Source organism: Typopeltis vanoorti, chromosome 2 (genome assembly GCF_054136105.1).
Source record: "Typopeltis vanoorti isolate ZY-2024b chromosome 2, IOZ_Tvanoo_1.0, whole genome shotgun sequence".
NCBI lineage: Eukaryota > Metazoa > Arthropoda > Arachnida > Uropygi > Thelyphonidae > Typopeltis > Typopeltis vanoorti.
Genome location: NC_143550.1, coordinates 76,378,306 through 76,394,644, shown reverse-complemented (window position 1 = coordinate 76,394,644; position 16,339 = coordinate 76,378,306). Strand labels below are relative to the sequence as shown.

Here is a 16,339-nt window from a genome sequence, read left to right as displayed (position 1 = left end):
TTTTATGTTCTTTTCTTCTTAACAAGGTGGTTCTGTCCAAAATACTGGGTTCCATCTCCTCTCCTGGCAGTCTTTCATTTCTATCAGGAAGGTTGATACTTTTAATGCAGGACAGAGATATGGTATAGTCTGGATGGGGGAGGAGGAAGTTTGTTTTCCTTTTAAGGAGTCTGTGAGGGTTTTTGTTGTTGTTGCAACTGTTTTGTTCAAATGATATAAGTAGGGCCTGTTGTTCAAGATACAATGCAGGTCCGGAGGACAAAATTTGCTCTTGACACGGAAGCTTAAGTTTTGAAATTTTGAAGTTTTTGGGGCAGGATCATGATCTCAAATGGCATATAAGTATCTACCAGGATGTGGGCTTGCAACTGAACACGAAACACACACTTCCCGCTCTATTCCATTTCGTACAATGGAATAGAGTGGGAAGATGTTTTATTAAGAAAAAACAAACAAGCAGACAAACAAAAAAAAATATACTTTTTAATAAATTAAGATAAATTAGCCAAACTTCTCTACAAATACAACATAAAAGTGACTTTCCTACTACTTGAAAAAATTATCAAGATCTCTTCATCCTCCGAAACCTTCACATCATCCAATGAAAAAACCAGGGGTTTATAATATTCACTGTTCCTGTTGCATCTGCTATATGGACCAGATGGGGAGATCGAGAGAAATCCGCATGAGTGAACATCAAAAGGACATACAAATTAAGAGAGAACATAAATCAGGAATAGCATTTCACACAACCTCAAACCAGCCATGATGTACTCTGGGATAGAATAAACATGTCCTATATAGATAAGAATTGTTTCACAAGAAAATTCAAAGAGGCAGCAAATATGATTAAAATTCCTATGCAATGCAACAGAGGCAGCAAATATGATTAAAATTCCTACGCAATGCAACAAAAACCAAGGTTAGATTTTAAATTAAGTTTGGTCATCGTTTATTAAAAATTCACCAATTTCAGACCTCAGACAGCGTGAGCATAAACAACAGAACGCAACAACAAACAGCATTGTCACCAGCTAACACGCATTAATGGTTGTATAGATCTGTTATTCAGTTTTTTAACGAACTGTTTAGATGATCACAATACCAACAAATGAACTAATTTTTGTAATTTCTAGTAGTTTGTGCTTTAAACTTTTAGTTCTCTAAAAGTTTAAAGCACTTTTAGAGAACACAAATTTACCTCTGAAAATGTTAGCCTGACGACTTACAAAACTTATTTGTTGGGTGTTGTTTTTTTAGTACTTGTTTAGTTTTAAAAACAGTTTTCTTTAATAAATGTGGTCACAAAATTGGAATAACTATATTGAACTTCTTAAACCACTGAAACCTTCGCAGGAATAAGGGAAAAAAAAATATTGAAATGTTATTTATTAATACCCAAATGTAACAAACATCAATTAAGTTCGAATTAATGTGACTTTTTTCTAAGGAATTTATTCAGTGAGTGTTTCAATGTATCTCAACATCAGGCGAGTGCACTGTAATTTTCGTCTTTAAAAATGCTGAGAGACTGGCACTGTTCAGAAGGTTTCTATATATTTATTTCAGTTATGTTCAAAAATGACAGCAATTTCAATGTCCTCTTATTTCACCTGCTTAATAGCACAATGCTTAATTAAAATGAGTCATTTACATAAGAGAATTCAAGTAACTATCACAAACACCATGTACACATGATCATTATTTTGTTCCTATTTTAACTATTTTATATTTGACACTGCTTCAATGATTAACCTTTGACAAGATTTGTAGTGAATGTGCTCTGCTCGGATTTGTGCAGACTAAACTTTTGACAAACTAAACTGAGAAGTGTTCATGGCATGTACTTGTAGACTAGAAAGATAAATAGCAGCGGTTACATGTTTAAAGGGCTGCACATTGCTCTTAGGTATTACTTTACCTCTGAATTACTGCTAATTCTGTGCAATCCATCTCACCACTGAATTTTATAGCTCCCTAAAAATTCTTGCTCAGAAAAAAAGAAGAAAACAATTAGGTTAATTAATAACTCATCTCATCTCTCATACAATAAGATGAGATAAGTTACATCAACATTTTTATTTTATTTTTTTACATAGATTTCAACACCTTCCTTTCATTGCAATATGATGTGTCCAACTAAGGTACTATAGGTTGAGACATTTCCATAATCAGTATTTTTTGGAATTGGCATCATTAATTTCCTCACTGGTATCTAAATCTTTTAAAGCATATACAGCTACTTAACATTTCTTCATGGTTCAACTCTAAACTCATATGATATATTTACATATGATATACATAACTTTTTCTTTTTTCTTTGTTCATTCTCCACTATAACTTTTGAAACAGCATCTCTTATATACTGCCTAAAAAGAATAATGTGTTGGTTTTCAAATCCAATGTTAAAAAATTTCTTTTATCCCCACAATTTTCTGTTCTCATTAACTTATATAGTGAATATATGGATATATCTTTATCTGTATATTGTTTACTGAAGATGGCAATATGATACTGGCAAAATATGGGATATGGTAATTAAATTATTTTCAATATTATATCATCAACATTGTCATTTCCACCCTAAAATACGAATATGAATTTCCTGTCCATGTATTGCTACAATATTTTTTATCACACATGAAAGTTCAACCCATAGTACATTACAATTTCTGCTCCACACAATGTTTTTGTGTGGAGCAGAAAGTTCCTTTACATCAAGTTCCAGCCAATTAGTATTAACCAATCCAAATGAGTGACTGCCTATCATGTTCATTACATTGGTAAATTCATGTTTTTTTTTTTTTTTCAGTAGCTTAAGCAAAAGAAAAAATTATATGTTCCAGAAAGGTATTATACTATTAGTGCATCTAATATAGCAAAAATATGAAAGAAAAAAAAAATCCTTCAATCAGAACTTAATATGCAAGCACAAGTTGCACCATCAAAACCCTTACCTAAAATACCAAAAAAGTTTAAATATTCTGCATTACGCAAAATGTTTACTATTTTCATGAACATACATGGTGTCAACGCAAACTCAGTGACATCCACTTCCATCTTAATTTTCAACACCAAGATGTTGATCTTTTCATAATGTGATGACAATATGTATGTTATGAGAAAAAATAATTATTATTTTCTGTATTTACAAAGTCAAACTCTCATCAGGGAACACCATACAGGTAAAGATTAGAAAGACTGATACAAGGATGAAAAAAATGAGGTAAAGCCTAGAGTCTGAAGTAAGCTATTTACTAGACATGACTAGATGTTTCTGGTCACTGTGATGAAATACCAAGAATGAATCTCACAGATATGCACCACCCATATTTTTCAAGAGTGAGGTTGAGAATGGCTTCTCAAGGTGAAGGGGGAGGTTGTAGAAAGTTTTTTGAATTTTTTAAATAATTTCCTTGCATTTTTAATTTAAATTATAACCAAGTGAAAAAACTTTCCATCTAGCTTTAATCCTGAGTATTTTAATAACAAGGTGAAACACAATTTCATTACTTTACATATGATATACATAACTTATGCATTATTTCAATCTTAGTATCTTTTCTGGGTCTGGTTCCCACTGATGACATTTAATAATCAGGAAGTGGAGCGATTCTGTCTGGTGGTAGATTTTTGCTTGTCACTGAGCAGAGCCACTGAGAGAGCGTGATGAGTTTAAGAGTGATCCTTTTGGGGCATACAGTGAGATTCAGAATGATCTTGTAGATCACTCTACAGTAGTCCGGGTAGTGCCCCTTAACATAATGTATAGCATTATACACACCTGAAAGGATGAGTGCCTTGCATTATTGGATACAACAGCAATTAATATAAAGTCAGCAGCAGCCACTATATACAAATAGTCTAGTTGTGAAGATACTTCACATGCAAACTTTGCTGAATAAAGGATTGAACAAGAATATCATTTCTTGGCATTTTTAATTTAATTTATAACCATGTGAAAAAACTTTCTACAACTGTCAGTGGTATGATATACAAAACATAATTCTGGGTTCAACTGCTGAGAAAATGAATCATCTTTATACAATAATGCTACTGTATCATTTGTCATCATCATGCGTATCAAGCATTTAGGCCTAGCATGGCCTGTTCCGGCCTTAGAAGTCATCGTTGAATCTTTTATGAGGACCGGTTTTCTTTTTCCTAATGGCTTGTACTTTAAGGCTTGTTTTGGTAATCTTTCTGTTTTCATTCTTTGAACGTGTTCCATCCATTTATGTTTATATTTTCTAATTTTTTCTATTACTGGTTCTTGGTTTAATTCTTTCATAATTTCTTCATTTCTTTTGTGATCAAATAGGGTATGCTTTGCAGTTTTTCTCATAAACTTCATTTCAGCTGTTATTAATCTTTGTTTGTTTGTTTGTTTTATTGTCCAGATTTCGCTTCCATACATTAAGACTGGTAGGGCTAACGTACTGTATACTTTTAGTCCGGTTTGCTTTAAATATAGAGTTAATTACACCTGTTATTTTTAAAATTTTGCAATTTTTACATTTATATCTTTTTCATTTTCATATGTGATCATACATCCTAGGTAGTTAAATGACTTCACCTGTTCTAAGATCTTGTTATCTATTACTATTTTAGTTCTTGCTGGATCTTGTCCTTTAAAGGCCATAGTTTTTGATTTTTCTGTTGATATTATCATACCATAATCTTTGGATATCTCATTTAGATCTAAAATAGCTTTCTGTAAGTTATCTTCAGAATTTGTAATTATTATTTGGTCGTCGGCAAAAAGGAGAGTGTTTAAGTTCACTGTAGGAGAAAGTTTAATTCCTTGATGTAAATTTTTATTCCATTTTATTATTATTTCATTTAAGTAAATATTAAAAAGAGTTGCTGAGAGGGGACATCCCTGTCGGACCCCTTGGTATATCTCTCTCGTATATGATAGCTCGTGATTTAATCTTATTTGTATTTGATTATTTTCATATATACTTGTGATAGCTTTCAGGATATTATTCGGTATTTGTCTTTCTTTTAATATGTTAAATAATATGTTTCTTTTAACTTTGTCAAATGCTTTTTCAAAGTCAATAAATGCAATATGTGTTTCCAAATTGTATTATCTTCTTTTCTCTATTATTAATTTTAGGCAAAAGGCTGGGTCTATACACGATCGTCCTTTTCTAAATCCATTTGTTCTAAAATAAAGTTTTTGGTATATTTCATTAGTTTGCTATTTAAGATTCTGCTATATATTTTGTAACAGGATTTTAGTATACTGATACCTCTATAGTTTTTAGGGTCATCTCTATTGCCTTTTTTAAAGATAGGAATCAAAATTGCTTTTTTCCATTCTATTGGGGGTATACAAGTTGAATAAATTTTTTTTAAAAATAATAAGAGTCTTTCTTTGAATCTTGTTCCTGCGTATTTATATAGTTCTGAACCTAGCTTATCTTCTCCAGGTGATTTTCTGTTTCTTGTTTCTTTCAGGCTGATTTCTAATTCTTCTTTAGTTATTTCCTTTTCATTTTCATTAATTGTTTGCCAGTTGTCTTTTCTAAAACATTTGTCTGTCCACAATTCTATGTAGTAATTTAGAAATTCTTCTAATTTCAATTCAGTGTTTAATTTTATATTTTCTTTGGTATCTGCATTGAAGTGTTTCAAAATCTTATATACATTGGGTCTTATTTTATATAAATCATGTTCTAAATTAGAAACAAATTTGTTCCATGATTCTCTATGTTTTTTTCTGACTTCTCTTTTAGCTATGGCTCTTATTCTTTTATATTCTATTTCATCTTCTAATCTTTTACTGCTTAACCATTTGTGATAGGCTTCTTTTTTCGTTTTGATTATTTCTTTGATTGTATCATCCCAGATCGTCAGTTTTTTCCTTTTATTGAATTTTTTGGTCTTTCCTAAGCTTTCATTTGCTGCTGCATTTAGTATTGTTTTTATATTAAGCCATTCTATTTCTATTTCTTCATTTTGTTTTATTTTATCTACATATTGGTTAATTCTTTGTTCATATAGCCATTGTACATTTGTGTCATTCAATAGTCTAGTTTTATAAACAAATGTTTCAAATTTTCTTTCTGTTCTTATTAATTCTAGCCATTTAGGTGGCAATCTTAATTTTATTTTAACAAGGAAGTAATCACTGCTTATTTCATATCCTCTATGAACTTTAACATCTAGTGAAAATTTTGATGTCTTTTCATTTAATATAAAATAATCTAATATTGATTTCCATCCTCTTGCTGCCCAAGTATATTTACATATGTCTTTATGTTTATAGAAGGAATTCATTATTTTTAGGTTATTGTAAACTACAAAGTCAATTAATTTTTTACCATTCCTGTTTAGAATATGTTCTCCATGTATTCCTATATTATTATTAATTTTCGTGTTTCCAATTCTTGCATTTAAGTCTCCTGCTAAAATTACGTAATAATTTTTATTTATTTTATTATATATGTTTTGTAGCTGATTATAAAAATCAATATTATTCTGTTCTCTTCCTCCTTCTGGGGCATATACACAAATTATTGTTAAATAGCCTCTATCTATTTTGATTCTAGCTTCTATTATTCTTCATTCCATAATTTATAATGTTTTAACTGTTTTGAAAGGGAGTTATGACTCCAAATCATGACTCCTGCTTGTGCTCTTTGGTCTCTGTCAACTCCACTGTATATCACATTAAAATTTTTGGTTCTCATAGTTCCTTTTAATTTCTTTTCTGTTTCAGTGATTACTGCTATTTTAAAATTTCTTTCATTTCATAGTTGGTCTAATTCTATTTCTTTATATGCTATTCCTCTTACATTCCAGTTTGCTATGTGTATTATATTTTATCGTTTCCATTTTTGTTTTACTTTTTCCATTACAGGGTCGTTTTCCATAGATTCAGCTCAATTATCTTTTTCTGTCAGCATACAAGTAGAATTATGTTCTCCATGTCAGGGGAACTAGCATGGCAATGGGATAGTTCAGTGGTAGGGCTGCTACCTTAAGGCTTCTGAACTAGCCTTCTCCCAAATTTAAACCCATAGGAGGAATAGGGTATATTGAAGGGGGAAAGAGTAGATTATAGAAGAATTATAGTAAGGTTTATTGAGAGGGCATAGTTGTAAGGCCAGAAATGAAAAGACCCTATGGCCCTTGAGTACTCTAATAGCATAGGGGGTCATAAAATAAGAAGAGTTGGCTGATAAGGACTTATAGGAAAGATTAAAGCAAGTGGATCTTCCTCAAAGTAGAAGAAGAGGCTAGAGGTCCATGGGAGTGCCACTTCCCTTACAATCAAGATGATTGCCCCTTATGGCCCTGTTGGTCCATGAGTCCTTATTCAGTATATTCGAACCACCCCACCATACACACACACATGGTGGGCTCCCCTATCCGCCACCCAGGGGATGTGCTCTCTAGGGGTTACAGGGTCCCCCCCTCCCCCGAGAGTATCATTTGTAAATATAATTAATCAGCTTTACCCACACACTGCCATAATCTAGTATAGATTTTGCAACTTTTCATATATGGTTTGATATTTGGCATTATGGACAAAGGATACTGACTGTCAATTTAATGTTGCAAAATGTAAGATTATGTACTTCGGGTTGACAAGGTTACATACCATATATCACATTGATGGTTCTGAATTGCAGAACCACCAAAAGCAAAATAGTTCAAAAGATTACTTTGGATGTTGTAAAACACACTAGCAAGTAAAGATAGGGAAGTATAAAGCCATTATTCAGTCATATATTTACTACTGGGCACAGATTTGGTCATCCGGGTTTCTTGGGGACCAAGAGATGGTAGAGAAGATTCAGAGACAAGTGACCAAATTGGTGATAGGTCTGTGAAATGCTATGAGGATTAGTTGAAGGTTTGTGGGTTACAAAGTTTAGTTGATAGGCATAAAAGAGGGGGCATGATAGAAACTTTTAAGATATTAAAGAGGTTTTTATAAAACTGATCTTCTTCTTTCTTCTTCTGCAGCTTCTCCCACTTGAGTGGGGTCACTGTTGTAATGAGTCTCCTCCACACCTTCCTGTCTTGGGCTGTCACCACATCCAAGTTCTTCATCCTCAAGTCCTCTTCTACCAGCTCCCGCCATCTCTTCTTTGGCCACCCACGCTTCTGCCTTCCTTGCACATCCATCTGCATGACCCTTCTTCCCACATATTCGTCCTCCCTCCACATCACATGACCAAACCATCTCAACCTTGCCTCCTGTATTTTCGCTCTAAGTTCGTAACTTTCACTGTTCCCCTGACATAGTCATTTCTCAGACGATCCTTTCTGGTCACAACGCACATCCACCTAAGCATTCTCATCTCTGCTACATCCATCCTGCTGATGTTATTTTTCCTCAGGGCCACAGTTTCTATAGCATATGTCATAACTGGCCTCACTACTGTCCTATAGATTTTGCCTTTCAGATTGATCAGCACCCTCTTATCGCATAACACTCCAGCCATCTCCCTCCAGTTCCTCCAACCCGCTTGTAACCTGCATCCCACTTCCTTCTCAGCTCCTCCATCTTCTTCCACTGTTGAACTTAAGTATCTAAAGTCTCTCACCTTCCTGATGACATTTTCTTCCAGCTCCAGATCTGTCTCCTGTCTGCCTCCCACTGTGCAACACATATACTCTGTCTTACTTCTGCTCAGTCTCATAACTCTCTCTTACAGTGCTTTTCTCCATCTTTCCAGTTTAGTTCCTGCTTCTTCTCTTGAATATGCACACAGCAAGATGTCATCTGCATACAACATTGTCCAAGGCGCATCTTCTCTCACCTCCTCTGTTACTACCTCCATCACAATATTAAACAGAAATGGACTTAATGCTGACCCTTGATGCAAGCCAACTGTTACTTGAAAACTTTCTGTCTGTTCCAGACAGGTCAGAACACTTGTCTTCACTTTTCTGTACATTTCCCGCACCAACCTGACATATTTCTCCAGCACCTTCTCCCTCAGACACCTCCAGACTTCTTGCCTTGACACGCTATCATACGCTTTCTCCAGATCAATAAATGCCAGATGTAGCTCCCTTTGTTTCTCTTGATACTTTTCCATCATCTGCCATAACTCAAAGATAGCATCTGTTGTTGATCTACCAGGCATGAAGCCAAATTATTCCTTTGCAATCTCCACCTCCTTCCTCAATCTACTATCAAGAACCCTTTCTAGGATTTTCATTGTGTGGGACATCAACTTTATTCCTCTGTAATTTTTACAGTCTTGTACATCCCCTTTACCCTTGTAGATGGGGACAAGAGTACTCTTCCTCCATTCCTCAGGTATATTTTCCTGTTGGCAAACTTTCATGAACAGGTCCCACAGAAGGTCAATTCCCTCTTTCCGCAGTGCCTTCCATGCCTCCACTGGAATTCTGTCGGGGCCCACCAATTTTCCATTCCTCATTCTCTTCATGGCCTCCGTCACTTCCACTCTACTGATGTTCTGCACCATCCCCTCAGGAGGCTGCCCATCTTCTCTGTGAGTCCTTGCATTTTCCTCATTCAAAAGTCTCTCAAAGTATATTTTCCATCTGTTTCTTATGTCCCTTTTTATAAAACTGATGCAAAGGAAAATTTTCAATACATGACAAATAGTCAGAGAACCAAGAGCTATCCATGGAAGTTTATATAAAATGTGGTTAGTAGGAGTGTGTGTATGGATCAGATTTTTTGCATGGATAGTAGTCAGGGCTGGCATTACTATTTAGGCAAACTAGGCAACCACCTAGGGCCCAAGCTATGAAGGGGTGCAAAACTTCAAGTTATGCTTTATTCATACTTTACTAATATATCAAAATTAAATAGTGATATATGATTTAGGTATCGATTCTTTTTTCTTATCTCTCACACATCACACTATTTTACTATTTAACTCTTGGTTCTTTTTTGTTCCTTACCTAAATGATTTGAACTTACCACTATTTAAAATTCAGTTAAGATAAATATTTTAAAATGTTAACATTTTAAAATATTAAATTTCAGTATTTTATAACTTTTTTTTGTAAATGAATTATAACAGAGAATTTTCAAATTAATTAAAAAAGAAAATAAAAAAAGCCCTATTAATTTAACCTGAAAGACAATTTTATTTTGTTTAATGTCAGTTAGAAACATTTTAGTTTATGAAATAAGGGGTGCACTTGTAAACTTTGCCTAGGGTGCAAAATAACCTGGCACCGACAGTGAGAGTTGTGAATGAGTGGAATGAATTGCCAGAATTAGTTGCAAGTTCCGTGACAGTGAATGACTTTAAAGAGAGGTATGAGAGCTTTGTGCTTAATAGTTAGTGTGGATCTCCTACAGTGGGGGTCCAGACTCCGTGGAGATACCGTATAACAATAATAATATATAAACACTAATCTACATAACTGCATAGGCCATTCATAACAATTATGGTATTATAAATAGGGTGATAATGCAATTCCCCCCCCCTTTTTATAATACACTTGAATTGAGGAAGTGCAAAAAGAATTAGCAGCAGCAGCCTTGATTTGATCTGAGTATTAATACTGGCAAGGTTTCAAAGCATGGAAAGGGAAGAAGATAGTTGCAATGTGCAAAGATTAGTGAGAGAATTCATTAGTGGTTAGAGAGGAACATAAACTGGAAACCATTATGATGCTCATAAAGAGAAAGAGCTGTATTAATAACAATTCATATTTCGCAAATTAATAATTGAGATATAAGGATAACGGACACACCATAATATTCCTTGGTTTTACAATGGTGTGTGACAATACACTATATGGCAGGTTATGGCATAACGGAGATGGATTGATAGGAGTGGGCAATAATACACTGATGGCCTACATAAGTGATAGATATCTAACAGATCAAAATAGTACACTAGACAGACAAAGATACAAGATTAAAAAAAGTTTATCTCGGTATACAAGTTGGTTTGTATCAAGGCAACCCAGGCTATAAAGATAAATGTTATGTCTATTAGGTGTTTATTCAGTGGCTGGTATGTCTGATCTGCACAAAAAACCCCATTACCTTCATGTGAAACCAGCCTCAATGTTAGCTTAAAAGTCCATATGATATTTGTTTTCTGGACAGGATTCAAACAGAGCTTTTACACCAAAGACCATTTGTTCTTCTCAATGTCTCATAGCAGTATAGCATCTCATGGCTGTCCATGGGCCACTACTTTATATTTTCTATTACTGATCCTGTACATGCTATGGGATTAGAAAGTTTATATCAAGTTGTTTGCTAATAATGAAAGTTTGAGAGGATCAGTGGTGCACCCAGAGGGGGGGGGAAGAGGGCCCTTCCCCCAAAAAAAAGAAAATGGAAAAAAAACACTAGAAAATTATCCAAAAATCTTTTCCTAATTAAAATTCATTTTTTTAAATTTATGTTGTATCATGTTTTCTATTTCTATACTACTACTACTACTTATTATTATTATTACGGGCAACTCAGGCGGCCTTAGACACATCGAAGGAGGCCCTAACATCATGTCAAGAACAACTATTCGACATTCACAAAGTATCTATCATACCTCGCCTTGAACTCATTCACAGTCATGGCACCCACAACAGACTCTGGCAGCTTATTCCACTCATTCACCACTCTCCAAGTAAAAAACCTAGCTCTAACACCCTTGCTAACTGCACTCTTGCCCAGCTTCCATGTATGGCCCCTAGTCCTCCCACCACCAGTCCTATTCTCAAAAATATCTTCTGAATTAATCTTATAGAAACCCTTCAGTAATTTGAATGTCTCAATCATATCACCCCTTTTCCGCCTATCAACCAATTTCTGCAATCCACAAATCTTCAACCTGTTCTCATAAAGTTCATTCCATAGACCTGCTATCATCTTGTTCACTCGTCTCTGGATCCTCTCCACCTCCTTCCCATCAATTGGCGATCATTGCAGATGCTCAATCATAGGTCGTATGCGATGCGTAGTGTATATTCTCAAATCGTCTACTCAACTTGGACCTCCCCCAAGATTAAATCCTGAGTGCGTTACTGATTATAAGCCTACTGGGAAGACAGGGCTAGTACCATTGACCAAAGAAGATGAATACTGGTTTTATATTCAGGATTGAGGAGACTGTAGGATATATCACATTGGTGGGGGAGCAGTGAAAGAAAGCAAGATTTAGAAGTGACAATGGACAGCAAGCTGAAGTTCACTGATAACAATCAAAAGGCAGTAATGATGTTGTCAATGATTATTAAGATAATGGGGGTTGTCATGATTAGGTACAAAAAATGGACACAGAGCCCCTTCCCCAGTACAGATATAAAGATATAGGGCAATGGTGGGGATCTGACAAAGATAACACTGGAACTGTGCAAGTTAAGTATAAGAATGGCTTAGGAGGAATGTAGACTGCAACGTTTCAGGAAAATAGGGAGATGAAGGTTGCAGGTTACTAACAACTTACTGTTTTTTTTTTATTTTTTCAACTGTTGCTTAAAATTTTATTTAAAACTTCTATCCTCTCACAAAGTAAGATACAGTAGGTTTTAGGGAAGTTACTACCCTAAAACTATTCAGGATGATACAGAAAATAACATTACTACAGAATAGATATCATGCATTAACATATGAGTGTGGGAGAGGAGATCAGAATATATTGTAAAATTTTTCAAAAAATTCCTCATACATAAAACCATAAGGTTCAGTTCTAACACTACCAACTGTAGAGGAAATGGGTACAAAACGTGCGAAAATCACAACATTTTAGGATAGTTTCTTTTCCTTAGGACATAGTAATTATACTTCCGTATCAAAATTTAGCTCCTTAAAACCCTGGCTAGTGTAACGCTATATTAATATTAATACAAAGTAATGATGAGAACAGCAGAATCGCCAGGTTAAACAATCACATGTATGTTTTTCCCAGAGATACATAAGAAGGGAGAAAGATACCTGTAGAATAATATTGTAAGATGCAGACTCTGCTGCAACTGAGAGGAGAAACTGATCTGTCATGTTTGTGTGTAAAAATAAAAGAAAACTAGTACTTGAAAATATAACACATTATTACAAACCACGCGAGACAACACATCAACACGTGTAAATAATTATTCGATTCAGCATATGCAATCAAAACGTCAACATAAAGTTGCCTCATTTGAATAACATCCGCTAGATGACGTTCCTGAAAATTAGAATGGTCGAAAATAATTAGGTGGCTTTAACGGAATATGATTACAAAGAGAACGAATGTTAGCATGAATATGGAGAGTATATTAGTAGATATCCACATGGATATTGCCCGACCACAAATGTGAGACTCCTCGACACTTCTGAGCATGGCAGAAGAAGGCGAATTCATTCCGATAATAGGGTAATCAATGCGTTGGTGGGTAATCAGGTAATAGGTGGGTAATCAGTTCAAACTCTACTTCCTCTGAATCAGCTTAACGTCTTTTATTTTATTCCCATATAGAGAGTAGGTGAAGCCGTGTTATCCCTATCTAACTTTTGCAGACTGAGTGGGCAGTTCAATCTCCACTGATAGCCAATAAGAGATAGCTGGCCCAAGGCTATCACTAATTTAATCAACATGCAGTGAAAAGACGGCTAACAAATACCGCCATTTCGTGGTCCCTAATCCTAACACAATATTTTTAATGACTGAAAATAGTGTGGGTTCGACGGTCAATTTTCTTGAGTTTAAGAGACGAAAAAGCTACGTTTCCGGGAGAAGAAACTGGCGTGCCCGTGCCAGAGATCGACTAACTCGGGAACCGAAGAAAAAAGCATAGAAAATGTTCCTCTAGTCAACGACTAGAATTGAACCCATGTCTTCCTTTGTGCGGTCGAGCGCCATGCAGTTCAATCTCTACTTCCTCTGAGCTACACAGGCTCTGCATATATAAAGATCTAACAAATTATATTTTTTAAAAAAAGTCAGCTGCCAGAAACTTAAAATCAGGAGAATAGGAGATAGGAAATATCAGCGTAACAATCTTCAACATAAAAGAAGTAAAACCTACAGAAAAATTAAGCATTTCATGCATATATAGCATAGAGACTTATGAAAAATAATAACACATCCAATAAGTAACAAGCAGTTTCAGGTAGTTTAAATGAGAAATTTTCAAAATGAGGAACTGGACAATGATTTTTTTGGCAAACACAGTATCCTTTGAAGGATACTGTATTTGCTAAATGAAATTTTTTGAGTCATTAGATAAGTACGCATTTACTCATGAGTTTGGCAAACATGCAAAACGTGCTCAACTAGCCAACAGATAATATACAGTGGTTGTCACTTTTCTTAATGTTTAGGTTTGTCTGCTAGTTTTCGTTCTAACATTGCGAGAAATCCTGTGTAATTAAGACAAAATTCAGAATCAGCTAACGCCTTTCATTCCGCTATAGGCAAGGCTGTTCTAGCCCAAACTTTTGGAGACTGATGGGGTAGTTCAAGCTCCACTGATAGCCAATTAGAGATATCAAGCAGAAGACTATCACTAATTATACACAGCATCCGATGGACAGGGAAAAAGCGGCCTCTTGCTCATGTCAGAGATCAAATACATAAGGCGCCAAAAGGTTTCAATTCGGCGATGCCTTTTGGCATTTTATTTTAGTAATTACTTTTACACGCCGACCGAGAGTTCGCTTACGAAAAATACATTTCTCTGAGATTTCCAGTTCCTTAGTATACTGAACGAAAGTTTTTGCTCTCTTAAGGTTTTTACCTGATCTTCAAAGAGAACCAACCAGTTCGAAACAGCTGTCAGATCAGTAAAACCTTATCAAAATGAACTAATAAAAGGCGAATATATAGACGCTTGGGCGGTGCCTCTGACTTCTAAGTAGTCCACACTAACACAACTCGTGAATGCTTGGTAGTGCATTCCAGTAAGCGCTCTGGTCAACTTACCTTAGGAAACTTTCATAGTTTCTACAATCGTTTTCAAATAATGCTGGATCTAATATCCACTCTGCTTATGTAATTTTGCATCACCGAACTGAAGCCTTTTGACTCTTTATTTTAGTAACTAACTATATGTTTTGTCAGTTCATTTTTATCTGACAATTAGAGTTGAACTTCTCTTTTTGGCTGCAATTAGTCAGATGCCATGAACCCCTCCCCCACTTTCTTTTACACATTATCCCTTATGAAAATTCTATACCCCTCATATTCTATGCTTTCTGTTAGTTATGTTCCTCTAATACCCATGTCTTTTGGTTTTGAAGAACTGACCTATTCCAAAAACTCTCTGGCCTCTTGCTCCTAGCTCCTGAAAGTAGTGTACACAAAGTGCCCTCTCCTCCTAGGTACACAACCATTCTCCCTCTTTATATGAAATATTGAAACCTAATTTGGTATCAACAGTACTATTATATGCATTTTTGCTCCTCAAAGTCACTTTTCTCATTGTTACTGAATAATCCCCCAGCGTTCATCCCTACCATAACTCTAGTTTCTCTGATTTTGCAGCTCCAATCTCATTCCAAACAACAGCACTTTTTACTGGCTATGAACACTAAATCCGTTCAAGTATAGACCATCTGCCTTTTATGTCTTTTTGTTTACTGAACTCACTCCATTCATCCACAATCACGACATCATTCCTATTGCATAATAGTATGCAATATCATTAACTCATTCTAAAGTACGATCCCTCCATTTCATCTCTCTATCATACCATGGCAGTAATCTCAGTATCTTTGCTCTCTCCCTCTTCTCTTTTGCTACTTGCAGTAGTTCGTTAATATCCTCTTTCACATACGTCTCCCTTCAAATCATTCGTACTTACCAGAACAATTAACCTTTTCACTTTTCCTTTCTGCATGTTAATTATCCTAGCCAACATCGTTAATCTTCCCACCTGGAAACCACGATTTTGTCCCTCTCTCGTCAGGAACTGCTCTTATCGTGGTAACACCATACAGAACTTTAGTTACTTTTCTTTCCTGGTTAATCGAGAATACCTTATTCATGTTTTGCATCTTTTCCTTTTTTTTGTTCTCAACTGAGCTGTACCATTCACTACATGCTCCTGCATAGTCCTCTGAAGAATTCTGTGTAAGCATGCTTTCTCTCTCATAACCAACTCATCATTTTTCACAAAGTTTGTATAGTCAGCAAATGGAATCACCCTATAATTATCTTACCCTCTGGCAGTTTAGCATTATGGAACCAGAAACGTGACCGTAAACCTAAACAGTTCAAGGCCAATTTAAATGTTGAAAATTTAACTTATAGTGTTCTCAGTGCAATGGCAACTTAGATGTATGCGCTATTCTTTTCAGTGATTAAAATGTTAGTTGCTATCTTAATATTTTTTTCTATATACGTGACGCCTCCAAGTATCCTAAGGATCATCGTGGGAGGACATTCTG

General features: G+C 35.2%; 1 protein-coding gene across 2 annotated transcripts in view; it reads right to left on the bottom strand.

Moving 5' to 3' along the window:
- LOC150109191 (man(5)GlcNAc(2)-PP-dolichol translocation protein RFT1) overlaps positions 1 to 13,081 on the bottom strand; it is a 153,396-nt gene extending 140,315 nt beyond the window's left edge. For both annotated transcript variants that reach the window (XM_090406111.1, XM_090406120.1), the window contains exon 1: positions 12,905 to 13,081. In XM_090406111.1, coding sequence (XP_090262237.1) covers positions 12,905 to 12,967 — 63 coding nt within the window. In that variant the 5' untranslated portion in view covers positions 12,968 to 13,081. The remainder of the gene's footprint in view (positions 1 to 12,904) is intronic.
- Between the last annotated feature and the right edge of the window lie 3,258 nt (positions 13,082 to 16,339).